The 27,866-nt window shown below is 47.8% G+C and overlaps 1 protein-coding gene and 1 long non-coding RNA gene across 3 annotated transcripts; one reads left to right on the plus strand and one right to left on the minus strand.

Annotated features, from left to right (window-relative positions):
• Positions 1–27,267, plus strand: ZBTB5 (zinc finger and BTB domain containing 5). 2 transcript variants are annotated; one of them, XM_062207940.1, is made up of 2 exons: positions 1–112; positions 22,796–27,267. In XM_062207940.1, the coding sequence occupies exon 2, from the start codon at positions 22,800–22,802 to the stop codon at positions 24,828–24,830; it is 2,031 nt and encodes a 676-aa protein (XP_062063924.1). In that variant the 5' UTR covers positions 1–112; positions 22,796–22,799; the 3' UTR covers positions 24,831–27,267. The 2 variants fall into 2 exon arrangements, with proteins under 2 accessions (XP_062063924.1, XP_062063923.1); XM_062207939.1 differs by lacking the exon at positions 1–112 and adding an exon at positions 627–716.
• On the minus strand, positions 24,486–27,723 carry LOC133771708 (uncharacterized). Its single transcript, XR_009867613.1, has 3 exons — positions 27,372–27,723; positions 26,382–26,467; positions 24,486–24,569 (listed from the first exon to the last, which is right to left on the minus strand). It is a non-coding gene; the product is annotated as an uncharacterized LOC133771708 (long non-coding RNA).
• Between the last annotated feature and the right edge of the window lie 143 nt (positions 27,724–27,866).

Genomic DNA, 27,866 nt, shown 5'->3' on the forward strand with positions numbered 1-27,866 from the left:
TCCATCACGGAGACGCCAGTCTGGACGTTCCCGCCTCCTCCGGCACTGTCGAGTCCGTTAGGAGAAGGGTCGCCTCCTCCGGCGAGGGGAAGGGGGGCGGAGCCCGACTCAGGTGAGTCGCCCCTGTCAGCGAGAGTCGCGAGGGCGCGCCGCGGGCGCGCTCACGTGGAGGCGGTCGAGGGCCGGGGTCGCGCAGGGAGTCGGGGAGCGCGCGGACGGGTACTGGCCACCCCCGCCCCAAGCCTACCCTGTGGTTCTTTCTGAGGGGGCATTGTTACCCTTTGGCTCGGAGGGGCCGGGCGGGTTCTTCTGCGCAGGCGTCCCCTGTGTCCCGACGCCAGACTGTCTGCCGGCTGGGGCGGGGGCTCGTGCCCCCGCGGATCTCCGGCTGGCGACGTGGGTTCCCCTGCGTGGGGTGGGAGAGGCCTCCAGACCGGCCGCCTGACGGGGCGAAGCGAGGACCTGCCGTCGTGCAGCATGGGGTTGGGTGGCTCCCTCGTCCCCATCCTGGGTTTTCTCGAACGACGAGGTTCCGTTTCACGCGAGCAAGGCCACAGGCGGCGTGGAGTGGGGCGCCGGCGGCGGCCCCTGGCCGGGTGGAGTCGGCGTTTCGGAATGCCCGGACTCGCTCCGAGAGGACTGAAGTGTCTGGTGGGCGCTTGCTGAGCGCTCACCACTTGCAGGCTTGGTTGCGGGCAGCTGTGGGAGATGCGGAGGTGAGCCCCCGGCATCGTCGCTCTCCCTCTGTTTGGAGGACGGACATACTGGTACATAAATACTAGTAGAAGGCGGTGCATTAAGGCGCGCGCGCCAGGGGTGGGGGTTCTTCCCAAATGCTCATGTATTCCCAAGTCAGTCTGCATTTTGGCTCAGTGGAGTGTACTGTAGGAGCGCATTTCTGAATGCAAATCGAATCCTAAATAGTTAGCTTGGAGGCCAATTTTTCGGTAAGGACCCGGTTTAGTGTTGAGTACTGAGTGCTGGTGAAGGTGGGTTAGAGGAAGAAACTCATCGCCTGCAAGCATTGAAACCGTCTTTCCAAATTATGTCGGTAGCCTTTGTGGTTGGAGTAAGTCAGTGTTCCATTAGGAACTTCAGAGTAGAAGGGAACGCTGCGGCTTGGTTGCCACTGGTGATCTGTTGTCCGGGCTTGGACTGCTGTGCCTTAGGTAATCCTGTAAGGTGGGAGGGGGGTCTCCGGGGTTTTGCTGGGGAGCTGGCTGCTGGTTTGCTGAAGTCCTGTGACTGCTGCTGTGAGTGGTTGGCGCTGAGCTACAAGAGGCTGGAAGAGACCGGCTGGGAAAGGAGAGATCATTTTAGAGTAAAACCCCTTGGCCAAAGGAACACTTTCCAGTCTTCTGTGTTCTTTCTGGAATACAAGTCTGCAAACTTGAGAAGGCTGACCTGGCCACCGCAGCCAGGTGGGAGCCTGCCAGGTGAGATTAGCTAGTTGCAGACATGTTCTGGACCCTTGGGTTTTGCTGAATGAAGGAACCAGAATATTTTGAAAAGTACTGGAGTCAGCTTGCTTTCTGGAGTTTCTCCTTTTTTTCCTCCTAAAACTTGTGTCAAACATATCTTTCAGTTGGCTGGGGTACAGGCCAGCTGGGTTGTGGTTTATGGATGTGTCAGCAGAATTGTGAAAATGGTAAGATCTGGAGGAAAAGTATTTTACAGTGGGGTATTTTCCTAAATTTTAGGGGTCAATGCTCTCAAAAGAGACTTTGTCACAAGTAGAAGGATCTTTAAAAATCACTTGGATACCAAAATGCATGTGTTTCACATGTTAGAAACTTACTGTGTTGTGTTTGGTGAGGTGGACACAATTTGCTGTATGCAGACAGAATCTGCAGTCTGCCTCAGATCCTCCTTGTGTTACCAGGGTTACGTTGCTCGGGTTCTTGTCTTGGGCAACAAAGAATTCAGATGTGAGAGTGGCCCTGAGCACACTAGCAAAGTGAAATGAAGAATGAAGCGAGTACACCTGACAGACCAGGCGGCCACCTCAGAGAAGAACTGAGAGCCCAGTCTGCATTCACACTGCTGTTTTAGTGGATGTTGGGTGTGGGCCTGCCTTCTCCTTGCGCTGCACCATTTCTGGAATATTGCTGGGTGGAGGGTTTTCTAGGTGTGGAATCCCTCCCAGAGCTTCATAGTAGTCCCCTTGGTGAAGAGCAGATGCCATCTCTCTAAACTGCCCCAAGGGAGAGGGGCTGGGTCCCAGCCCACCCAACCAGGTTAGTGAACTAAGGCAAGACTTTTAACATGTAAATACCGTTTTGCTTCCAAGGCTTGCTTCCTTATTCCATCACATTGAAGTTTCCATTTTTCTTCAGCCTCTCACATACACTTAGGCTCATGTCTGCTTAGCTACCTTAACACTAGGACAGGGAAAAAAGAACCCAAGAAATTGATTCCATGTTAACTGTCAACTTTTCTTCTTTTTAAAGATTTATTTTTATTTTCTTGAAAGAGTTAGAGATGTCTCATCTGCTGGTTCACTGCCCAGATGGCCACAACAGCTGTGGCTGGGCCAGTCCAGGAGCCAGGAGCTTCATCTGGGTCTCCCACGTGGGTGTAGGGACCCATCTACCACTGCTTTCCCAGGAGCATTTAGCAGGGAGCTGGGTTGGAAGTGGAGCAGCCAGGACTAGAACCTGCGCCCATAGGGATGCCCACACTGCAGGTGGCAGCTTAACTCATTATGCCACAAGGTGGGGGACAGCTGTCAACTTTTTACTAATGTAAATTAATTGTAAATATGTTTCCCCTATGTGAGTTTTAAGCATGAAAGACCTTCAGATAGTTCTTAAAATGGATAATGTGCAGGGGAGTGAACCAGTGGATGGAAGACTTCTCTCTCTGCCCCTGCCTTTGTCTCTCTTTCAAATAAATAAATAAATCTTTAAAAAAAAATGCATACTGTGAAAAACCTGTGTGTGGATTTTAACTTTTTGCTCCAAAATAAGCATCTTTTACTTCTGTCTTCCAGAAGTACCCTCTGCGAGTTTTCTTTTACCATACTGAATGTTTCTCAAATATGATGATGTCTAGAAGAGCCAGTTTGGAGTAGCAGGTGGGGCAGAGTGTAACACTACACTGCACCTTTTGTCAGAGGGTGCAGGGAACTTGTCATATGCTGAAACACCAGCTGTTTCTGAGTGAGCTGTTGCTCTTTACAGTTGTTTTCATCATCTTCACCCCCTGAATGGTGGCTTTTAATCTCAAGATCGAGTTTTAGGGTATGATTTTCATTTCAGTAATTATACATATGTATTTGCAGAAAGTTTTGATTTAATCTACTTGACAGCTCAGACAAGAAATTGTGTTGGACTTTTATGTTATAGTAGGTGTAGAGTCTTAGTATCCAAGATTATTTTATCTGTACTTTCCCTACTCTTCTAACGTATTTGGATTATTTAAGGTTCCAGTATTTCCTTGATTCTGAAACACATTGTGTTTACATTTTACTTGCCTTCAAGACAGGATGCGGTAAATAAGCATGAACTGTGCCTTGGTTGGCAGAACTTTTTTCTTTCCTAGTGTTACATGAAATAGTGCATTTTATAAACCTTGGCATCTTAGATTTAATGGAATTTAGTATAATTAAAATACTTTGTACCCAGTTAATTCATTGTAATTGTAACCCTTGAATTTTCTAAATTTGCTGTTGTGCTGTGCTCTGGAGAAAGTTTGTCACTCTAAGGAAACCTGTTGGAGATTTTCTTTATATAGGTGAAAACTAAGAAATATTTCTTTTATAAGCTTTAAAGGATGAGTAAATGGTGGGTCTGTCTTTCAGAAATTATACCAGGTAATCTTTTGGTTTGTGCAGGTGTTAGTGTAGGTTTACAAGTGCTGTATTTCTAACTTCTTAAATTTAAAATGGTTCCAGTGAGTTGTCTCCCCTCTTTTTTGTACATTATTTTGTTAACATGGTGTAGTTGATTTTTCAGTGCATCTTAATCAATCAATTGTAATTTAAAATCCAGTCAACCATCTTCCTCTAAAAATGCAAGGGTTACACATTTGTAGTGCTGATTTAGTCTCTGCTGCAAAGGGGATTTGAGGAAGGAGGGCAGGGAGAAGAAAACCGAGTGTTTTAGAGTTCAGTTGTGAATGGAACCCAAAAATGCTACAAACATTGAGACACATTTTTTTTTTTTTTTTAAAATAGACCTTGAAAAGCAACTCAGCAGGTCAATAGCAGGGGGCAGTGGGAGGTGGGAGGAGAAGATAGCTCCTCCTGCATCAGACAGGTCTGCTGGCAGTGAGGAAGGCTTGGAAGGGTGGCCTTTGGTGGCAGTAGCAGCAGGGGGGGGTTTGAGAAAAGGGGAGAAGGGGGCCGGCGCCGTGGCTCAACAGGCTAATCCTCCGCCTTGCGGCGCCGGCACACCGGGTTCTAGTCCCGGTTGGGGCACCGATCCTGTCCCGGTTGCCCCTCTTCCAGGCCAGCTCTCTGCTGTGGCCAGGGAGTGCAGTGGAGGATGGCCCAAGTGTTTGGGCTCTGCACCCCATGGGAGACCAGGAGAAGCACCTGGCTCCTGCCATCGGAACAGCGCGGTGCGCCGGCCGCAGCCCGCTACCGCGGCGGCCATTGGAGGGTGAACCAATGGCAAAAGGAAGACCTTTCTCTCTGTCTCTCTCTCACTGTCCACTCTGCCTGTCAAAAATTAAAAAAAAAAAGGGGGAGAAGGGAAGACTTTGCTAGTTTTCCCTCCTTTTTCTTCACAGTGTTCACTCTTGACCATGACCCTGCTATTCAGTTCCGTCCCTGTAGTCCCTATACTGCCAGTCTTCTAGTCCTTATTGCTAGTCCTCATTCCTGACTACATACTATCTCTTCTCTGAATGTCCTGTAGTCAGCCACCTGGCCCATAGCTTGTTGGGGTTGCTCCAGTTACGGCAAAATGAGGTGTCATTAAGGAGTATATCTCTTCTTCCTCTTCTTCACTAACTGTTTGAATGAGGTATTGCTGGGAATGATGTGTATAAGGTACCTGGCTTAGTAGTGTTCAGCCATCTCATCTGCTCCTTCACTGCCCGACTGGTGGAGACATAGCAGGAAGTGCTGTGGCGGTGTTGCTGACACTGTGTGCAGGTACCTTTACCAGTTTGCTGCCCTAGGACCAGGTTAAGGAGATACTCTTGGGGGTGATCCTGGAAGGTGATGTTGTTGCTGGGAAACTGCTAAGAGCTTTATTCCACAAACTTAAAGTAGCACAACATATGTACAAGTTGAAGGCTGCCTTTATACTTAGTCTCATTTATGCTGTAATTTTGAAGAATGAAATTCCACGTATGACTTTTTTCCACATAAACTGAATATCCATTAAAAGTAATAAATCCATTATATTTGAACACAAACAACATTTTATAAAAACTATCTCTAAAAAATCTTTAGTGGAGTGTTGCCCCAGGGCACTTGGCAGCCTGGGAAAGCCCGTAAACTAAGGGCTAGACAGGCTCCCCACCTATGCCCAGAAATGCAGATTACCTGGCTGGGAAAAGCCTGTTGGACCACAGGAAAACTCCCCCTACCTAGGAAGGGACCTTGGATTCTACACATAGTGCAGTAACAGTACTTAGCCTCTGCTGTTGTCCACCCACTGCTGTTTGCAGCATGTTCCATAAATCTAACTCTGCTCGCTCTGACTGTTCTGCTGAATTTTCACCACCTGTGACGCTGGCCTCAATAGGTCACTTCCTGCAAGGTCTTGGTGGCCCATATGGAACTTCTCAGATCACTGGGAGCCAACTTGGGATGAGTGGCTGCAGCGCATCCAGGCAAATCCACACGTGCCATAGGCTCCCTATCACTCCCAGCCCTTCCTTCTCCCCTACCCCTGAGGATGAGGGATAGCTCCCCTGTGCAGGGGCAACTGACAGTTCCTGGCCAGGGTAACTCCCTGGTGAAATCAGAAGGACCTGAGGGGTAAGGACTGCACTTCTCTCTGTTCCATCAATAGCCTGTCTTTGTCCTTTTCAAAGTTTGCGTTGACTACTCCAGTGAATTTTTTTTCCTTAAGATTTTTAAAATTTATCTTATTTGAAAGGCATAATTCGATAGGGAGAGCCATTGAGATCAAGAGATCTTCCATCTGCTGATTCATTCCCCGTATGACCGCAAACAGCTAGACCTAGGCCAAGGGAAGCCAGGAGCAGCCAGGAACTCCTTCTGGGTCTCCCATGTGAGTGGCAGGGATCCAAGTACTTGGACCATCATCTGCTGCCTTCCCAGGAAACTGGATTTGAAGCAGAGCTGCTGGGAACTGGCACTTGGATATGGGCTGGATACGGGATGCCAGCATTGGAAATGGCAGCTTTTAACCCACTGCACCACAGTGCCAGCCCCTTTTGTAAATTCTTTCATCATCTGTGCTGTCAGCCTCAATCATGTCCTGTGACGGTGAAGAATAGCTTTTTTTTGGGGGGTGAGGGAGTTTTTTTTTTTTTTAAACAGTTTTAGATTTATAGAAAAATTGTAAAGACAGTACAAAGAGTTCCCACATACCCATACCCAGTTTCCCTATTGTTAACATCTTAAATTACTGTGGTATATTATAATTAGTGAACCATTATTGGTACATTAACTCAAGCTCATTCTTTATTCAGATTTGCTTAGTTTTAACCTGATGTCCTTTTTCTGTTCCAAGATCCCATCTGGGATAGCACGTTACTTTGAGTCATGTTGTCTCCTTACGAGTACTTAAGTTGGTTTCTTTAAAAGGCAAGCTCATTTCATTCATTTTCAAGAAAATGTCTGCCAAGCACCCAGATCTAAGCAGCCAAGGAGAAGTGGGCATTTGGTGCAGAGGTTAAGACAGCACTCAGGACAGCCATGTCCCATCTTCAAGTGTCTGGATTCCAGCCTGGGCTCTGCTTCCATTTCCAGCTTCCTGCTAACATGCACCCTGGGAGGAAGGGAGTATTGAGTGAAGTGCTTGGGGCCCTGATACACATAGGAGACCAAAATTGAGTTCCTGACTCCTGGCTTCAGCTGGCCCAGCCCCAGCTGTTTTGAGCAGCTGGGGAGTGAACTAGTAGGTGGAAGATCTCTTTTTTCTCTGTTTCTACTTCGCTCTGTCTTTCAAATAAATGAAAATAAATAAAAAATTTAAAACAATAAATAGCCATCGATTGTCATTCATTCTTTCGAGTAAAATTGGTGTGCACATGTGCTTTTCCTAGAGGCAATATCACAAGGGTACTTCAAAAAGTTGGTGGAAGATGGAATTAGGACTTTTTTTTTTTTAATAGAAATTCATCTTAAAAATATTTATTTATTTGAAAAGCAGAGTGGCCAAGAGAGAAAGATCTTCCATCTGCTGGTTCACTCCCTGTGTGGCTGCAACAGCTGAGTTTGCTCAGGCGGAAGCTGGGAGCCCGGAACTCCATCCAAGTCTCCCATGTAGGTGGCAGGGACTCAAATACTTGGGCCATCCTTCCCAGGCACATTAAGAGCAGAGCATCCAGACCCAAACCTGTGCTCCAGAATGAGATGCTAGCATCACAAACAGCAGCCTAATCCATCCTACCACAGTATCAGCCCCAGTACGTTTATTTTGGTATAAAAATTTTTTGAAATCCTGTTTTTAGTTTTTTGTTTTTGCAATATGCGCTTTCCCTGGATGTATGGAACTACCCTCCTGTTTCAGTTTGCAGCACAATTACCTCAGGGGTACATGCCATTTCATCATGTATATTAAAAGATACTTACTCTTGGCTGACGTCGCGGCTCACTTGGCTAATGCGGTGCCGGCACACCGGGTTCTAGTCCCGGTTGGGGCGCCGGATTCTATCCCGGTTGCTCCTCTTCCAGGCCAGCTCTCTGCTGTGGCCCAGGAAGGCAGTGGAGGATGGCCCAAGTGCTTGGGCCCTGCACCCCGTGGGAGACCAGGAGAAGCACCTGGCTCCTGGCTTCGGATGGGCGCAGTGCACCGGCTGTAGAGGCAATTTGGGGGGTGAACCAACGGAAGGAAGACCTTTCTCTCTGTCTTTCACTTTCTCTCTCACTGTCTAACTCTGCCTGTCCAAAAAGAAAAAAAAAGATATTTACTCTTAAATTAAAAAAAAAAGGTATAAGATACTTAGGTCGGCACCGCAATAGGCTAATCCTCTGCCTGCAGCGCCGGCACACCGGGTTCTAGTCCTGGTCGGGGCGCCGGATTCTGTCCCGGTTGCCCCTCTTTCAGGCCAGCTCTCTGCTGTGGCCTGGGAAGGGAGTGGAGGATGGCCCAAGTCCTTGGGCCCTGCACCCGCATGGGAGACCAGGAGGAAGTACCTGACTCCTGGCTTCAGATCGGCGCAGTGCCAATTGTAGCGGCCATTTGGGGAGTGAACCAACGGAAGGAAGACCCTTCTCTCTGTCTCTCTCACTGTCCACTCTGCCTGTCAAAAAAAAAAAAAAAAAAAAAAAAGATACTTAAGAGTTGAGATGTGGGGCCGTTACTGTGGCGCAGCAGGTTAAAGCCCTAGCCTGAAGCGCCAGTATCCCATGTGGGCGCTGGTTCTAGTCCCAGCTGCTCCTCTTCCAATCCGGCTCTCTTCTGTGGCCTGGGAAAGCAGTGAAAGATGGCCCAAGTCCTTGGGCCCCTGCACCCATGTGGAAGACCCGGAAGAGGCTCCTGGTGCCTGGCTTTGGATCAATGCAGCTCTGGTCATTGTGGCCATCTAGGGAGTGAACCAGCGAATGGAGGACCTTTCTATCTCTACCTCTCTCTGTAACTCTGTCTTTCAAATAAATAAATCTTTTTGAAGAAAAAAAAAAAGAGTTGAGACTTAAAAACAGTGAAAGAAGGGGGAGGTGAGGTCTGACCAGGTTGTTCCTGTTACCCATTCTGGTTCTGCCCAGTTCAAGCATAGGTGTCTACCCTTTCCACCAATTCTGTAATGAAGCCAGTAGTCTTTCAGTAAATTACTATCATCCTTAACTAAGATAAGCTAGTGTTGCTGCTACCAAGAAACCTGGCTAATAATTGTTTAAAATTTAAAGAAAAAAAAAAGAATAAAATATTTTTATGACCACTATCTGAAAGGGATGATAGTGTTTAGTTGAAAATTATGTGCTGGGCTGGCACCGTGGCTCACTTGGTTAATCCTCCGCCTGCGGCGCTGGCATCCCATATGGGCACCGGGTTCTAGTCCTGGTTGCTCCTCTTCCAGTTCAGCTCTCTGCTGTGGCCCGGGAAGGCAGTGGAGGATGGCCTAAGTGCTTGGGCCCTGCACCTGCATGGGAGACCAGGAGGAAGCACCTGGCTCCTGGCTTCACATCGGAGTAGCTCCGGCCGTGGTGGCCATTTGGGGGGTGAACCAACGGAAGGAAAAATCTTTCTCTCTGTCTCTCTCTCTCACTGTCTAACTCTGTCAAATAAAAAAAGAAAAAAAAAAAGAAAATTATGTGCCTCCTGTTTAACCTTTCTGATGAAGTGTGGTAAATATTAACATTAGTTAATAAGCAATCACTATGCAGTGCCTACCTCTCTAGACCTTCCTGCTTTTCAGCCAAGCTACATAGGTTGCTTCCCACTCCTCAACCCCTTCCCAACATTTATTTGCCTCTGTCTAGAAAGTGCTTTACATCTGTTTGTCAAAATCCAAGCCACCCCAGCTTTATTGTCCATGTTTTCATGAAATTAGAATGACTTTTGTCTTTTGTTTTTTTAAGATTTATTTTAAATTCAGATTTACTTGAAGTGAGACTTACACAGAGAAGGAGAGGCAGAGAGAGAGAGAGGTCTTCTATCCGCTGGTTGACTCCCCAGATGGCTGCAGTAGCCGGAGCCGTGCTGATCTGAAGCCAGGGGCTTCCTCCAGATCTTCCCATGCGGGTGCAGGGGCCCAAGGACTTGGGCCATCTTCTACTGCTTTCCCAGGCCATAGCAGAGAGCTGGATCGGAAGTGGAGCAGCGGAGTCTCAACCTGGCGCCCTATTGTGTTGGATGCCGGCACTGTAGTGCTGGCCCTCTCCTTTTTTTTTTTTTTTTTTTTAAGATTTATTTATTTGGATGACAGAGTTGCAGAGAGGCAGAGGCAGAGAGAGAAAGGTCTTTCATCCACTGGTTCTTTCCCCAGATGGCTGCAACAGCCAGAGCTGCACCGATCTGAAGCCAGGAGCTTCTTCTGGATCTCCCACGGGGGTGCAAGTGCCCAAGCACTTGGGCCATCTTCTACTGCTTTCCCAGGCCATATTATAGAGCTGGATCAGAAGTGGAGCAGCTGGGACTCGAACCGGTGCCCATATAGGATGCTGGCACTACAGGCAGCAGCTTTAGCTGCTACACCACAGCACCAGCCCCAACTTTTGTCTTCTTTGAACACTGATTACACTTCCTTCTTCTACATCGTTTAATGCTTTCTGCTTATGAATAGATTATTTATGTCTTACTTTGATTGATCGCCTGTAATTGGCAGTACTGTGTTTCACAGCACTTAACCCTGAACAAAGTGTGTACTTCCAGCCATTATAGGAATGCATTTGTGTGCCAAATTCACAAGTACATTAACAGGCTGTTGAGGCGTCTGGGCCGTATGGCTCCTCCACTACATAAGCCCTTGGTGGGTTAGCTATGTCTTCGTGCAGCTGTCAACGTAATTCAGCTAAGCAGCCACCTCTTGCCCTCATTTTAGAGTTGTCACTGTTCATCTTCAATCAGTTGGGGATTGAATTTTGTTTTTATCTAAAACAGAAGACTGAGAGCTTGAGGGGACTTTCCTGTGAGAAAATCTTTTCTTACACAGACTTTGATCTTTATTTCGGATATTCTGAGACTTTTTCTTCCTGGGTTTTGGTTGATCTTAGAGTTAGTTCAGATTCTCAAAAGTGATTGTTGGATAACGTGGTGTTACGTTTTATCTATATACAGCCAAATTTCATTCAACAGATAATTTGATGAATTGTATATCAGGCATCATGAGAGAGAGAAGTAGATAGAAAGTAAGCAAGCTGTTTTAGTAGAACAAAAAACATTTTTGGGGCTGGCCCTATGGCACTGCACGTAAAGCCACCACCTGCATATGGGCGCTGGTTCAAGTCCTGGCTGCTCCTCTTCTGATCCAGCTCTGTGCTATGGCCTAGGAAAGTAGTGCAAGATGGCCCAAATCCTTGGGCCCCTGCAACGGGGTGGGAGACCCAGAGGAAGCTCCCGGCTTGGGATCGGCTCAGTTCCGGTTGCAGCTATTTGGGGAGTGAACCAGTGGATGGAAGACCTCCCTCTCTCTCTCTCTCTCTCTCTCATTCTAGCTCTTGCTCTGCCTCTCTATAATTCTGCCTTTCAAATAAATTAAATAAATAAATCTTTAAAAAAGAATAAAGCATTTTGAATTTGCACTAGAAACTTTAGTGGGATACTACCTTTTCTTTTTTTAAAAAGATTTATTTATTTGAAAGGCACAGAGTTTGATTGATTCGCTCCCCGTTGACCACAAAAGCTGAGATTGGGCCAGGCTGAAGGCAGAAGCCAGGAACTGCATCCTGGTCTCCTACATGGGTGGCAGAAAGTCAAGTACCTGAGCCATCGTCTGCTGCCTCCCAGATACATCAGCAGGGAGCTGGGTTGGAAGTGAAGTAACCGGGACTTGATATGGGATGTAGACATTCCAGGAGGCAGCATAGCCAACTCTGCCACAATGCCTGTCCCGTAGAACCTGAGAACTCTTTTTTTTTTTTTTTTTTTTAAAAGATTTACTTAGTTATTTGAAAGAGCACTAGCTTCTATCTGCCGGTTCATTTCCCAAATTGCTGTAGTGGCCAGGGCTGAGTCAGGAGCCAGGAGCCTCTTCTGGGTCTCCCATGTAGGTGGCAGGGCCCCAAACACTTCGGCCATCCTCTGCTTCCTTTCGCATGCAGGCCATTAGCAGAGTGCTGGATGGGAAGTGGAACAGCCAAGACCCAAACTGGCGCTTCTATGGGATGCTGGTGTTGCAAGTGATAGCCTTACCTGCTATGTCACAGTGCCAGCCCCTTGTAAAACCCTGTTTCCTTAGAACAGCCTGACAGAGTGGTTGTGGCTGAGTACCACATCAAGAGTACCAGAAAGCATCTCAGTGTAAGTCAGAGAGTCCTTAATTAAACACAGTAAAGTTCAGTCAAGCTTTAAGGAAAAATATGTTTGAGATTATAGTATTTTAGTTCACAAAATCTCCAGGAAAGTGAGAAAGCCACACTTGGGTGCCTCAGAGCCGGAAAGATTGCAGGACCACATGGTGTAACCTCTGTAGAGAAATCATACTGCTACTGCCACCTCCACCACATGCTGCTTTGCACAGATCCTGCTCTAGACTAGCTACTTAGAAAAGGAACTGCTGGGGGCTGGCGCTGTGGCGCAGCAGGTTAATGCCCTGACCTGAAGCGCCAGCATCCCATATTTGTGCTTGCATGAGACCCAGCTGCTCCACTTCCAATCCAGCTCTCTGCTATGGCCTGGGAAAGCAGTGGAAGATGGCACAAGTCCTTGGGCCCCTGCACCCATGTGGGAGACCTGGAGGAAGCTCCTGGCTCCTGGCTTCGGTCGGCGCAGCTCCGGTCGTTGCAGCCAATTGGGGAGTGAACCAGCAGATGGAAGACCTCTCTCCCTGTCTTTACCTCTCTCTGTAACTTTGTCTTTCAGATAAATAAAATAAATCTTAAAAAGTTAATTGGCCAGTTTTCTGGCTAAGATTAGCTTTGATTTTAGTGAATTTGATTTCCATTGCGATCCAAAAGATCCTAAGGGAAGTGATTATATTGGGGTGAAAGAAGGTCACAATTAAGGAAAGATTATTTTGGAGTATCTCCAAATGGATACTTGCACATAGTTTCTCCAGATTTCTCTCTTTTTTTTTAATTTTATATTTTTTATTTATATTTTTAAAATTTTATTTATTTATATAAAAGGCAGCATTACAGAGAGGGAGAGACAGAGATCTTCCATCTACTGTTTTACTCCCCAAATCGCCACAATAGTCGGGGCCCAAAGCCAGGAGCCTGTAACTCCATGTAGGTCTCCCACAGGGTTGGCAGGAGCCCAAGTACTTGAGCCATCTGCTTTCCCAGGCACATTAGCAGCGAGCTAATGGAAGTGGAGCAGCCAGGACTTGACCCACATCCATGCGGGATGTGGGTGGTGTTACAGGCTTAACATGGCAGATATTTAAGGCCCAAAGTCGTAAATTAATGTTACTAACTCAATTATAGTATTTAGAAGACAGGCCCTGTGAGAAGTCCATAGGTCATTGTGGGTAGTGAGTGCTCTTAGTTCTCCCAAGAGAGATTGTTATAAAGGCCCGAGTTTGGAGCCAGCTTCGTCCTATGAGGGTTAAGCTGTCACCAGTGACACCAGCATCCCATATGGGCCCCAGTTTGAGTCCCTGCAACTCAACTTTATTTCCTGTCCAGCTCCCTGATGATGCACCTGAAAAGCAGCAGAAGGTGACCGAGTGCTTGGGTCCCTGACACCCACTTGGAGACCCAGATAAAGCTCCTAGCTTTGGCTTGGCCCAACTCTGGCTGTTTCAGCCATTTGGGGAATGAACCAGCAGATGGAAGGTTTCTCTCTCTCTCTCTCTCTTAACTCTACCTTTCAAATAAAGAAATCTTTTTAAAAGGGGGCTGGGGTGGGTAGCACTGTGGTACAGCAGGTTAAGCTGTGGCCTGCAGTGCCAACATACCATATGGGCACTGGTTTGAGTCACAGCTGCTCCATTGCCACTCCAGTTCCCTGCTAATGCACCTGGGAAAGCAGTAGAAGATTGCCCAAGTCCCTGCGCCCCTGCCACCTACATGGGAGACCTGGATGAAGCTCCTGGCTTCAGCCTGGCCCAGCCCTGGCCATTGTAGCTATTTGGAGACTGAACCAGCAGATGGAAGATCTCTCTCTCTCTCTCTCTCTTCTCACACACACTCTGCCTTTCACATTTGTAAATAAATCTTAAAAAAAAATTTTTTTTTAAAACATGGACAAAGTGGAATTAAGGCTGGCGCCGTGGCTCAACAGGCTAATCCTCCGCCTTGCGGCGCCGGCACACCGGGTTCTAATCCTGGTTGGGGCGCTGGATTCTATCCCGGTTGCCCCTCTTCCAGGCCAGCTCTCTGCTATGGCCCAAGTCCTTGGGCCCTGCACCCGCATGGGAGACCAGGAGAAGCACCTGGCTCCTGGCTTCGGATCAGCGAGATGCGCCGGCCGCAGCGGCCATTGGAGGGTGAACCAACGGCAAAAAGGAAGACCCTTCTCTCTCTCTCTCTCTCACTATCCACTCTGCCTGTCAAAAAAAAAAAAAAAAAAAAAGTGGAATTATTGACAAGTACATTAAAAAAAAACACACCTGAGTCAGGACGGGCCCCTCCCTCTGCTTCCTGGCTCACCATGTGATCCATCTTGTGCACAGCTTCGTGTTCTGCCATTATTGCCCTCATCGGAGGCCAAATCAGGGCTACCCAACCTTAACCGCTAAAACTGAGCTGACTGTACATTTTCTTTTTATGAAGTTAGCTTATCTCAGGTATTTCATTGTTGTAACAAAGAAAAAAATGACTAATACAGGGGATCTAATGTGGAGCTGAGAATCTCTAGACTGATGGAAAGTAGAAAGATTGCATGCGCTGTCTACTAGTATTTGAACCTCTGTTTTTTGGGGGGGTCATTTTTAAACTTTAAAATATTTATTTTGATCTACTTGAAAGAGAGAAAGGTATTTTCCATCTGCTGGTTCACTACTCAAATGCCAACAACAGCCAAGACTGGGCCAGACTGAAGCCAAGACTCCAACTGAGTCTCCGATATGGGTGGCAGGGCCCCCACGCACTTGAGCCATCACCAGCTGCATCCCAGGATGTATTAGCAAGAAGCTGGATCAGAAGTGGAGTAGTAGAGACTCGAATTAGGCCCTCTGACATGGGATGCAGACATCCCAAGTGACGACTTAACTGCTGCCCCACTGGGATCATTTTAACCCCCTCAGTAGCCTCCTCTTCTCATAGATCTGTGGGCCATGGGAAATTTCCTCAAAGTGGTGCTTCTGGAACCACAATCTCTGTGCTCTGTAGCTTTTTCTATGGAAAGTAGAGATTGCACATTGAGTTTGACATTTTAGTGACTGACCTTTTGTGGGAAGAGTCACAGTTTCTTCTTAGACTCAAGGTGAGATTTTTAAAGTAAGGTTTTTTTTTTGTTGTTGTTGTTGTTGTTGTTGTTGTTTTTTTCATATAACCTCTGCCTCTTGCTGAAAAAGGAGAGGCACTGAATGGAATATTGCCATCCTTTTAGATTCATATTCTGGGCTGAAGTTCTATTTCTTTGGGAAGTTACGGTTTCTACTTTGCAGGATTGTTTTGAACATTAAAAAGATTGTAAATCAAAAACCAGCACAGTTATTGGCAGGCACTTGGAAGGCTCTCAAATGGTAGGTACTATTATTTTATGATTACTTCTACAGTTGCTCCATCCTCCATGCAGGAGAAAAAGTGATAAGCTGAGTGTCCGGCACTGCTTGTTTTCCCATAGCAGGGCCCAAGTTTTCATGGTCTCTTACTTCTTAGGATAGCTGACTTATACAACTTGGAACAACTCCATTTCATTTATTTTGTTCCTCAAACTAGAATGTTTCGTGTCTGTTACTGTCACAAAATATTACACCTCTTTGGAACTTGGCACTGACTAGTTTATGAGATTACTTTCCAAAGCAGGGACTACCAACATGTGAGTAGTCATTTTGTTTAATCTTCCCAAATCTTTTTTTTTTTTTTTTTGGGCATTTAAAAAAAAAGATTTACTTATTTATTTGAAAGGCAGAGAGAGAGAGAGAGGTCTTCCATCTACTGGTTCACCCTCCAGATGGCTGCAACAGCTGGAACTGGGCTGATCTGAAGCCAGGAGCCAGGAGCTTCTTCTGGCTGTCCCTTGGGTCATCTTCTGCTTTCCCAGCCATAGCAGAGAGCTAGATCAGAAGTGGCTGGTGCCGCGGCTCACTTGGCTAATCCTCCACCTGCGGCGCCAGCACCCCAGGTTCTAGTCCCAATTGAGGCGCCAGATTCTGTCCCGGTTGCTCCTCTTCCAGTCCAGCTCTCTGCTGTGGCCCGGGAAAGCAGTGGAGGATGGCCCAAGTGCTTGGGCCCTGCACCTGCCTAGGAGACCAGGAAGAAGCACCTGGCTCCTGGCTTCAGATCGGCACAGCACGCCGGCCATAGTGACCATTTGCGGGGTGAACCAATGGATAGGAAAACCTTTCTCTCTGTCTCTCTCTCTCACTGTCTAAATCTGCCTGTCAAAAAAAAAAAAAAAAGTGGAGCAGCCGGGACTCATAGGATGCCAGCTCTGCAGGCAGTGGCTTTATGCACTGCACTACAGTGCCAGCCCTTCTTCCAAAGCTTTGAGCTCTGTGGCCCCTGAGTGAGTTGGGCAGAGGTCAAGGATGTGAAAATCCAGGACTGCATGCCACTGTTGGCTCTCTGCTCCCAGCAGGGAATTGTGGTGTAGAGGGATGTGGAATGACTGCCTGTTTGCCTTTATTTTTCTTTTTTAGTGACTATTTTATTTGAAAGGCAGAGTTACACAGAGAGAGGATAGAGTGAGAGATCTTCCATCTGCTGGTTCACTCCCCAAATGGTTACAATGGCTGGGGCTGGCCCAGACAGAAGCCAGGAGCCAGAAACTCCATCCAGATCTCCAAGCACTTGGGCCATCCTCCGCTGCTTTCTCTGGCACATTACATGGAGCTGGATTGGAAGTGGAGTAGCTGGGACTCAAACCAGCACCCACATGGTGCTGCAGGCAGTGGCTCAACCAGCTGTGTCACAGTGCTAGCCTCCCCCCACAACACAGCTTTTTTAAACAGATTTATTTATTAGAGAGGGAGAGACAGATCTTCCATCTTCTGGTTTACTCCCCGAATGGCCATGATAGCCAGAGCTGCTCCAGGTTAAAGCCAGGAGCCAGGGACTCCATCCAGGTCTCCCACATGTGTGGCAGGGGCCCAAATACTTGGGCCATCTTCTGCTGCCTTCCCAGGCACATTAGCAGGATTATAAGCAGAGCAGCTGTGACCAAACCAGCTCTCGGATATGGGATGCTCTAATGTCTCAGGCAGTGGCTTAACTCATTATGCTACAACACCAGCTCCAGTGTGAAAGACATTTTACTGAAACTAACAGCCACCACAGCCCATGTCTTCACAATCTCAGATGTGTTATGTATGCCTGGCCACTTCTGTTTCCATGTCATGTAGTGCCCTGTCCAGAGTGAGTCTCTGGCTCAGCTGCTTAGCCTGCGGGGGGGTTCTTCTGGCTCCTTGAAGGTGCCTGGCACTTGCCTGTAATCCAGGTGGGTTCCTAGGTGGGCCCAGGTCAGTCTGTCCTGAGGGCAGCTTCCAGGTCAGCTGTGCCTCCTGTGCCCTGGCCACCACTCAAGAGCCCCAGGCCTTGCCCTCCACATGGCTGCACACAGCCAGTGCCCAGGTCTCTGCTGTGAAGGTAGGCATGGCCCTGAGCCACCTGATAGGCACAGAGTTCCCCACGGGCTGGGGACTGAACAGGAATGTGGGTGGCGCTCGCTCAACATAGCTGTTGTACCACCTTCACCCTCACCTTCACCAAGACAGACTCAACAGTGCCTCCTTGCGTTTCTGATCTCACATAGAATCACAGAGTAGATACTCTCAATAGGAAAATGAGTGTTTTAGTGATAGATTTTGTTGTTGGAAATTCATCAGAGATTTAAAAACAAAACGTGGGCAACGTGTGGCTACTACTTTAAGACATTTTGCCATTCCAGTAGCGACTTTCCAGATAAAGCTAAGTGGTATGATACTCTCAGTTGCTAAGTCCACCTTTGGCTGAGTCCACCTTTGGTTTTTGTGGCTTCTAGAGTCTGCGAATGACTGCTTCCCAGGATCCTGAACAACTTTGGCCTCTTTTTAAGGCTGGGGCACCAGAGCAGGTGGTTGGATTTGGCTTCCATGTTGCCCTCCTCCTGCAGACATTTCTATGAAGTTCCATAATAGTATTTGTGAATTTGAAAGTTTGCAAAAATCTCAGGGCATATGTATTTAGAATGTCAATTATTTTTTGTATATATGTATAATCTTACATATACTTTGTACTTTGTCCCATCATCCTTTTTTAAAATTAATTAATTTGTATTTATTTGAAAGGCAGAGACAGGAACAGAGATTTTCTGTCCATTGGCTCACTCCGTAAATGCCCACAACAGCCAGGGCTGGGTCAAGCTAAAGCCAGGAGCCAAGAACTCATTCTGTGTCTCCCATGTGGGTTGCAGGGACCCAAGTACTTGAACTCTATCACCTGCTGCCTCCCAGGGTGCACATTAGCAGGAAGCTAGAACCTGAAGGAAGCAAGGTCAGGACTTGAACTCCGGTGTCCTGAGAGGGGACGTGGGCTTCCCAGGCAGTGTCTTAACCACCGAGCTAAATGCCTGCACTCTGCCCTCATCAGCCTTTCCCTCCAGGTTAACGTTCCTCAGAGGCAACTACTTTGAATTGTTGTACCCGTTTCTCAGGGCAGTGACTTCTAAATAACACTTCTCTTGCTATTTTGAGAAAATTCGTTTCAGATGGTATTTCTTGACTATAGAAAAGGTGAGGACTTCATTATATCATTTCTCCTCTGTCCCATTCCCCATACAGATTTGCACTTCCTCACTCTCCCATTATCTCAGATTCGGTTCAGTGTTCTATTATGACTATGCAAATATTGTCCATAAATGAACCACATAGTGTCTGGCAACTAAATAACTTTTTTTTTTAATTTCCTGGAGTTCATCACTGCCCCCCCCCCCTTTTTAAAGATTTTTTTATTGATTTGAGAGGTAGAGTTACAGACAGTGAGAGGAAGAGACAGAGAGAAAGGTCTCTGTCTGCTGGTTCACTCCCCAAATGGCCGCAACGGCCGGAGCTGCGCCGATCAGGAGCCAGGAACTTCCTCCAGGTCTTCCCACGAGGGTGCAGGGGCCCAAAGACTTGGGCCATCTTCTGCTGCTTTCCCAGGCCATAGCAGAGAGCTGGATGGGAAGTGGAGCAGCTGGGACTCCAACTGGCACCCATATGGGATGCCGGCACTGCAGGCAGCAGCTTTACCTGCTATGCCACAGCGCCGGCCCCATCTTCTTTCTTTTTAAATGACCTATTTCACACTTTGAGGGAACTGTTAAATTTTTACCACCCAGCCACATTAGATCATCTCTGCATTCCATTTTCTTTTCTGGGGGATTTCTTCCTTGATGTCTCTTCCTGCTCCGATTTGAACAGGTTGCTCTTGAGGTCACATCAGCTTTGGCAAATTCTCCTTTCCTGGCTCTCTGGTGGGTCTCTTATTTACCAGGTCATTTGCTTTCCTTCTCTTGGTTTATTCCCAGCTTGCTTAAGCATAACTTCTAATAGCTTCCCAGGAAAGGGAATGTAGGAAAAAAACCTCTTGTGCTCTTGCTTGGCTGAAAATGCCTGACTAGGTGTGGAATTCTACATTGGAAATAATTTCTTAGAGAATTTTGAAGAAAATATTGTCTTTAGCTTTGGTATCGCTTTGGAAAAGTGTAAATGTTCTTGATTCTTTATTTACTGTCAAGCACCCTCCCCTGCCTTTCGAACCTTTAGTGTCTTTAATCCAAGGAGCTGTGAAATGTCACAGTGATGATGTGGTGTGGTGATCTGTGTGTTCATTTGTGTTGTTGAGTGCTGGTACTTGTAGGCCTTTCTATTCTTCCTAAACGAGTCCTTCAGTTCTGGAAATTTTTTCTTGTGTTGTTTCCTAATCAGTTCCCCCTTCATTAACTAATCCCCTTGTCATATTCATTTACATTTATTTCTCCTTTGCCTTTGTGAAATATCTTCAACCATTCTCTTCCAGCCCTTCTATTAACTTGTAAAATTTTTTTCTCTTTTACATGATCAGTAGTTTTCTTATTCCCTGACTATTCCTTTCTTAAAAATAATGTAAAAAATATATTCTCATTTCATAGATATCTGTGTCTTGTCTGAGGGTGTTAATTACAGGTGTTTTCCCCCCTGCATTACTTCTTTCCAAACGCCTTTTTATTCTCTGTTTGTCTGGGGCTTTGTCTTTTGTTAGAGGTTTTTCCTTCCAGTTTGTGGTACTCCTCAAGGGTTCACATTTAGCTTGATGCATGAACTGATTGAAAGCTGAATGTTTGGGAAGCCTTGAGGACGAGTGGGTTTCACCATAGGAAAATTACTTGGGACCCCAGTGTTCTATTGGAGGGGCTCCCCAGACATCAATTTCCCCAGAGAGGACTCTCCAGTTTCTTTGGGCAGGTTGAGCCTGCTCCTTGTCTTGCTGATTGCTGGGCAGAGGAAGGGGCTGGATGGTCTGGGGTGGAGGGGTCTCCCCATATGCAGACTAGCTTGAAGCTTCAGGTTTCAGTTTATAGGGGCTGATCCCAGCCTCACTCAGGTGCTTAGCTAGTGTCCTGAGTATTCTCTCTGGCTCAACCCCCTTGTACTGCAGGGACCAGATTTCTTCCTGGAAACCTTCCACGCGCTCTCCCCTCACCCTTGTGAAAGGCAGGTAGTGTTCTTGGTTTCCTGTTCACCTGTTCTTCCCCTATCATCACACTTAAAATACTTTATTGTAATAGCCTGTTTATGAGTCTGAGGGCAGAATTTAGATCTGCCATTTTACTTATGGTACCTGGGCACATTAGAAACTCAATCCGCATATGTTTGTAAATTGGAGTTTTGTCATTAGATTCAACCTAACGCCATTGCAAGACCAGAAGTTCATTTTCTGGAGAGAAACAGGGTCTTGTTTTGTTTGTTTGAGAAAGAACTATATTGCTTTTTGGCCAGGGCTAGGCCAGGCCAAAGCTGAGAGCCTGAAACTCCATCTCGGTCTCCCATGTAGGTGGCAAGGACCCAACACTTGAGCTATCACCAGCTGCCTCTCAGGGTCTGCACCAGCAGGAAACTAGAATTGGGAGCAGAGCTGGGTCTTGAACAGTTGCTGTGACATGGGCATACAAAGAGTGTCTTCATGAGACCAAATGCCTTCATCAAAACATGCCAGGGGATTCCAGTTCAGTCCCATCAAGGTGGCATGTACCAATGCCATCTCACCAGTCCAAGTGATGAATTTCTGTTCACAGTTGATCATAATGATAGGACTAAGAGTCAAAGGGATCACATAAACAAGACTAGTGTCTGCAAATACTAACTGATAGAATAAAAGGGAGAGAACGATCCAACATGGGAAGCGGGATACACAGCAGACTCATAGAATGGCGGATGTCCTAAACAGCACTCTGGCCTCAGAATCAGCCCTTAAGGCATTCGGATCTGGCTGAAGAGCCCATGAGAGTATTTTAGGCATGGAAAGCCAAGACACTCTGGCAAAAACAAACAAACAAACAAAAACCCAACAACAACAACAACCCTACATGAAAGATCTCTGTGAGTGAGATCCCAGTGGAAAGAAGGAGATACCTTTCTCTGAAGGGAGGAGAGAACTTCCACTTTGACTATGACCTTGTCTAAATAAGACCAGAGTCGGCAAACTCAAAAGGCCTCCATAGCCTTGGCAACTCATGACAAAAGCCTAGGGTGATTCCTGACGCCATAAACAAGAGTGTCAATTTGTTAACTCAACAACAGGAGTCACTGTGCACTTACTCCTCATGTAGGATCTCTGTCCTTAATGTGTTGTACATTGTGATTTAATGCTATAACTAGTACTCAAACAGTATTTTACATTTTGTGTTTCTGTGTGGGTGCAAACTGTTGAAATCTTTACCTAATATATGCTAAATTGATCTTCTGTATGTAAAGAAATTGAAAATTAATTTTGATGTGAATGGAAGGGGGGGAGGGTTGTGGGTGGGAGGGAAGTTATAGGGGGGAAAAGCCATTGTAATCCATAAGCTGTACTTTGGAAATTTATATTCATTAAATAAAAGTTAAAAAATAAAAAAAAACAGCTTTTTTAAACATTGTGGCTTCTTTAGCTATAAAAAAGCCATGGGCAGAGGGCACAAGGGGGGTCTTTGGGATTACTGATCTTGTTATCCTGTTTTCTGACCATATAACCAGCTCTGTCACAGACTCCGGCAGAGGATAGGGGCTTTGATTTGGCAGTCACAAAGTTTTTAGGAAGGATAGTAGCTTCTTGGATGAGAGAAGTAAGTTCTTACCTCAGATGAGTCTAGAGGGGAAAATTGTGCAAATTTTTTAAAATTTTATTTTCATTTATTTGAAAGGCAGAGAGAGAGGTCTTCCATCTGCTGGTTCACTCCCCAAATGGCTGCAACAGCCAGAGCTGGGACAATCTGAAGCTAGGAGCCAGGAGCTTCTTCTGGGTCTCCCACGTGGGTGCAGGGGCCCAAGCACTTGGGCCATCTTCTACTGCTTTCCCAGGCCGTAGCAGAGAGCTGCATGGGAAGTGGAGCAGCCGGGACTCAAACTGGCACTCATATGGGATGCCAGCCCTGCAGGCAGCGGCTCCACCCACTGCTTCATTGCCCTTAGGGAAGGCAGGACTCCTTACAAACCTCTTTGAGAAGAATGTGCCTTCAGCCACACACTGGCCTTTTCTAACACAGACCCTCAGTGTTCTGAGGGCTCATGGGGAGCATGAAGGGGCATCTGTAACTGGCCAGTCACTGAGCCCATGCGTATGCACGCTTCCTGGGCTGGTAGCGGAGTCAACAGGCTCCAGTGCTCGGGCCCGTCATCAGGCACACCGCAGATTCTAGAGGTCCGTGCTTGGCCAGCCACACCTTTCTTCATTGCAACCTTGTGTTCTGACTTCGACTTAAGCTCTTCTGGGTCCTAACACTTTCCTTTGTTCTTCCTGTAGGATCATGGATTTTCCTGGTCACTTTGAACAGATCTTCCAGCAGCTGAACTACCAGAGACTTCACGGCCAGCTCTGTGATTGTGTCATAGTCGTGGGGAACAGGCATTTTAAAGCCCACCGCTCGGTGCTTGCGGCATGCAGCACGCATTTCCGAGCCCTGTTCTCGGTGGCAGAGGGAGACCAGACCATGAACATGATCCAGCTGGATAGCGAGGTAGTGACAGCGGAGGCCTTTGCGGCGCTGATTGACATGATGTATACGTCCACCCTCATGCTGGGGGAGAGCAACGTTATGGACGTCTTATTGGCAGCCTCTCACCTGCACTTGAACTCTGTTGTTAAGGCGTGTAAACATTACCTAACGACAAGGACGCTGCCCATGTCTCCCCCCAGTGAGCGCGTTCAGGAGCAGAGCGCCCGCATGCAGCGCTCCTTTATGCTGCAGCAGCTGGGGCTGAGCATCGTGAGCTCAGCCCTCACTTCCAGCCAGGGTGGCGAGGAGCAGCCGGCCCCCATGAGCTCCTCCCTGCGTGGGAACCTGGACCAGCGAGCGCCCTTCCCCATCAGGCGCCTTCACAAGCGCAAGCAGTCTGCCGAGGAGCGGGCTAGACAGCGCCTCCGGCCCCCGGTGGACGAGTCGGCCGTCTCCGATGTGACCCCAGATAATGGGCCTTCGGGGCTTCACTCTCGGGAAGAGTTCTTCTCACCCGATTCTCTGAAAATCGTGGATAACGCGAAAGCCGACGGGATGGCCGACAACCCGGAAGATGGTGCTATCATGTTTGACCAGACTTTCGGCGCTCAGGAAGATGCCCAGGTGCCCAGCCAATCTGACAACAGCGCTGGCAACATGGGGCAGCTGTCTATGGCCTCGCGTGCAACTCAGGTGGAGACTGGTTTTGAGCAGGAAGCGGCAGCTGAGAAGGGGGGTTTTCAGTGTGAGAACCCCGAGGTGGGCCTCGGGGAGAAGGAGCACATGAGAGTGGTGGTGAAGGCAGAGCCCCTGAGCTCACCTGAGCCTCAGGATGAAGTGAGCGATGTGACCTCCCAGGCAGAGGGCAGCGAGTCTGTGGAAGTGGAAGGCGTCGTGGTCAGCGCTGAGAAGATCGACCTGAGCCCCGAAAGCAGTGACCGGAGTTTCTCAGATCCCCAGTCGAGCACGGACAGGGTAGGCGACATCCACATTTTGGAAGTCACAAATAACCTAGAGCATAAGTCTTCTTTTAGCATTTCAAATTTTCTAAACAAGAGCAGAGGAAGTAACTTCGGTGCAAATCAGAACAGTGATGATAACATCCCAAACACCACGAGTGACTGCAGGCTGGAGGGCGAGGCCCCCTACTTGCTGAGTCCAGAGGCTGGGCCTGCAGGCGGGCCCTCTGCCCCTGGCTCCCATGTGGAGAACCCGTTCAGTGAGCCTGCAGACTCCCACTTTGTCAGGCCCGTGCAGGAGGTGATGGGCCTGCCCTGTGTGCAGACTTCAGGCTACCAAGGAGGAGAACAGTTTGGGATGGATTTTTCCAGGCCTGGCTTGGGCCTCCACTCCTCCTTCTCCAGGGTAATGATGGGTTCCCCAAGAGGAGGAGCCAGTAACTTTCCATACTACCGCCGCATAGCTCCCAAAATGCCAGTTGTAACTTCCGTCAGGAGCTCACAGATCCCAGAAAACACTGCCAGTTCCCAGCTAATGATGAATGGGGCCTCGTCCTCATTTGAAAACAGTCACCCTTCCCAGCCTGGCCCTCCGCAGTTGACTAGGGCTTCCGCTGACGTCCTGTCAAAGTGCAAGAAAGCCTTGTCAGAGCACAATGTGCTGGTCGTGGAGGGAGCACGCAAGTACGCCTGCAAAATCTGCTGCAAAACTTTCCTGACTCTGACCGATTGCAAGAAGCACATCCGCGTTCACACAGGCGAGAAGCCCTACGCCTGCCTCAAGTGCGGCAAGCGGTTTAGTCAGTCGAGCCATCTGTACAAACACTCGAAGACCACCTGCCTGCGCTGGCAGAGCAGCAATCTGCCCAGCACTTTGCTCTAACCGCCCTCACCAGACGAGGCCAAGGCCAGCTGTAGGACCGAAATGAAAGTCTGTGTTGTGTGGCAGTTAGTGCCGTGGGGCTTGGGGCTTCAGACTGCCCTGTGGCTCTTGAAGATTCCGACAGCTAGTAAGTGGAGAACTGCTGCGTGTCGCCCTAGTGCTGCTGCGGGCTGAGTGGCATGTACACCTCGGGAGAGGGATGGGATCCCTGAACGAAGTTCTTCCTTAGGGTCAAGCAGTGCATTCGTAGTAGTTTGTAATTGATGTTATTAAAAGCAGCACATTTAAAAAATTGAAGTGCAAAAAAAATTTTTTAACAATTTTTGTAAAACTGATGCATTTAATTAAATTTCCTATACCTTCTGATGGGAATGTTATATCCCTGTTCAGTGATGCAAAAATGCACTTACGTGTAACCAACTGGTGGTAACTTGGTGCCTGTCTAAAAGGCCCTTGAGGACATGCCTGTCTGCCACAAATGCTTTAAAGTATACCCTGAGCGCATCCCCGCCTCAGAAAGTACTGTATTTTTTATTTCTGAGTTGCAGTCACAGGCACTGCGCTTTGATGGTGCTGACACTGGTCCAGAGCACGTGTGCTCTTGGACTGTTAGTGTAGATACTTCCGGAAACACCCCTGTTGGGTAGATGTCTTAACAGTTGTTCTCTGGTTTTAAGAACAAAGTTGTAAATGGAGTATGTACTTGTAGGAAGTGACAAGTAAGGTATTGTTTCTGTATGTGCCGTCTTAGCAGTATTTTAACCAACTTGTATTAGTAATGTTACAGTCTCACGTTTGGAAGTCAGAAAAGAGCTAGTGCTGTCTTTGTTCTGATGATGTAATCGCTTTTTGTGGGGTCTTCTGTGGCACACAGACCTTTTGCTCACCCAGGCGTCCAGGGCCAGTCCAGTCGGTCACATCCCACCCGAGGACGAGCCTCTCCGTCTTGTTGCTTCACATTCCCGTGCCCCAGGCCTGTGTTGTTTTCAGTTACAAACTAACCAAAAACAGTGTCACCCTCCTCCCTCGTGGGTTTTGTTATTGTTATATACTGTACTTTTATAGACTCTGGACTTTTTATTAGTGTTGTTACCCCTCAACTTGATACTGTTTAAAATGGTCTGAAATCCAATGTAGTACCGTTCATGGATAAATATTTCCCCAGCTGTGTAAGGGGTAGACAGCCTGTAACTTAGAAGTCACCAGGTAGCATCCAAGACTGGTGGGCAGGCATTGGGGTCGCTTCCTGGAGCCTCCCTGCTCCCCATGGGCACTGATCATCATGGCTGCTGGTGGCACCGGAGTTGAGTTTAGGCCCAGCCCTGGCTCACCTGCATCCAGGGAACAGCACAGGCCAGGGCGTCTAGCACTCACCGAGTCAGTTTAGTTCACGCACGAATGTGCATTCATTTAATTGTTTTATACTGCTTTCTTAACGATACCAAACCTTTGTGTGTAATTCAGTTACTCAGTTCTTATGTTTAGAAAGCTAAATATTTATATAGCCTACAACAAACATGAGCATGTGTTTTCTATTAATCCACATCTTACCTATCTGTGGCTAGACCTGTCCCATCCACAGAGGGGCTCAGCGTCGCCTACTGACGATCCCCAGGGAGGGAAATCCAAAAGGAAACCTGTTGAGCAGACACGGGAGGATGTGTCTCACTGGCAGCAACCATGCTCTGACGTGATGTGCAGGGGCTCTAAATCCAGCCCTCTACACAACGCAGGGACCAGTGTGTTGAGATTCACCTTGGGAGTCAGGTGGTCAGCGTGGAGATGAGAGGCCCTGTCCGGGAAGGGGAGCCAGTGACAGGCAGGATGGGGACAGCTCTCCTTCCCTTCCATCCCAAGGAGGTGGTGCCGGGAGCCTGCTTCCCACTGCAGCTCAGCTCTAAGTTGGACATTGCTCTTGGGGGCCTGTGCCCTATGCTGGAGCCCCATCTCCTCTCCACTGCCAGACAGCACCTGGATCCTCTCATCTACCTCTTAGTTTCTACGCCTGAGAAGCAAGCTTGCGGGCCAGTGTCCTTGGACGTGCTGTAGCACTTAGGATTCCAAGGTCCCCTGGGGAACCAGTCTCAGGGTCCCTTCGACCTGCCATTTCTACTGGATTCTAACTGGTATTGGGTACCTGAATTCGGATTGGTTAGCCTTAATTCTAGCCTGGCATAATCGTGTAGAATCTTGGTGATCACATCACAAAGCTGTGTCAGGGCACCCATGTCAGTGGTGCTATCTGGTGGGAATTTGAGATTTTGAAATAAAAAATTTGTCATATTCATGCCTCTAAATACCTGTTCTTTGCTTACGTTACTAAGGTTGAAACAAAGACGGGAAGTGATGCTTCGCTCATGGCTAGCCATGCTTTGAACAGTACTTTTTAAAAACCAAGTGTCCTAGAAAATCATGCTGTTAATAAATTAGTGGTTGCTCCCCTCGATTAGTCCCTCTGCCTTGCCTGCACCCTGTCTTTGATCTGTGGGTACATGTGAGGTATCTGTCACCCAGCTCAGAGGGCCCCCGCGCCGCACTTACTGCCCAAACTGAGAACACCGTTTGCTGGCGGGCAGCTGTGAGCAAGAGCTGGAAGCTGCTTCCTTCACCCAGCCAGGCTTTGGCCAGGGCTGTGCTAGAGGCCTCGTCAGGAAGAGGAGAGGGTAGTGATTAAAAAAGCATCCTGTTTGGGGTGGGGGAGTGTGCAGGGGCTGAAACCCACCCAGGAGGGCATTTGGCACAGAGGTTAAGTTACTGCTAGGGATGCCGCCATCCCACATCAGAGGGCCCTGGTTCCAGTCCCACCTCTGTTTCTGACATCGGCTTTCTGCCACGCATGCCCTAGGAAGCAGCAGGTGATGGTTCAAGTGCTTAGACCCCTACCACCCATGTAGGAGACCTGGATAGAGTTCCGGGGTCCTGGCTTCAGGCTGTTGCAGGCATTTAGGAAGCAAACTGGCAGATGGATGAACTCTGTTTCTGACCCTTTGTCAACTAAAATGAAAAAAAGAAAACTTGAAATCAAGAAACCCACCT

Source organism: Lepus europaeus, chromosome 12 (assembly GCF_033115175.1).
Source record: "Lepus europaeus isolate LE1 chromosome 12, mLepTim1.pri, whole genome shotgun sequence".
Taxonomy (NCBI): domain Eukaryota; kingdom Metazoa; phylum Chordata; class Mammalia; order Lagomorpha; family Leporidae; genus Lepus; species Lepus europaeus.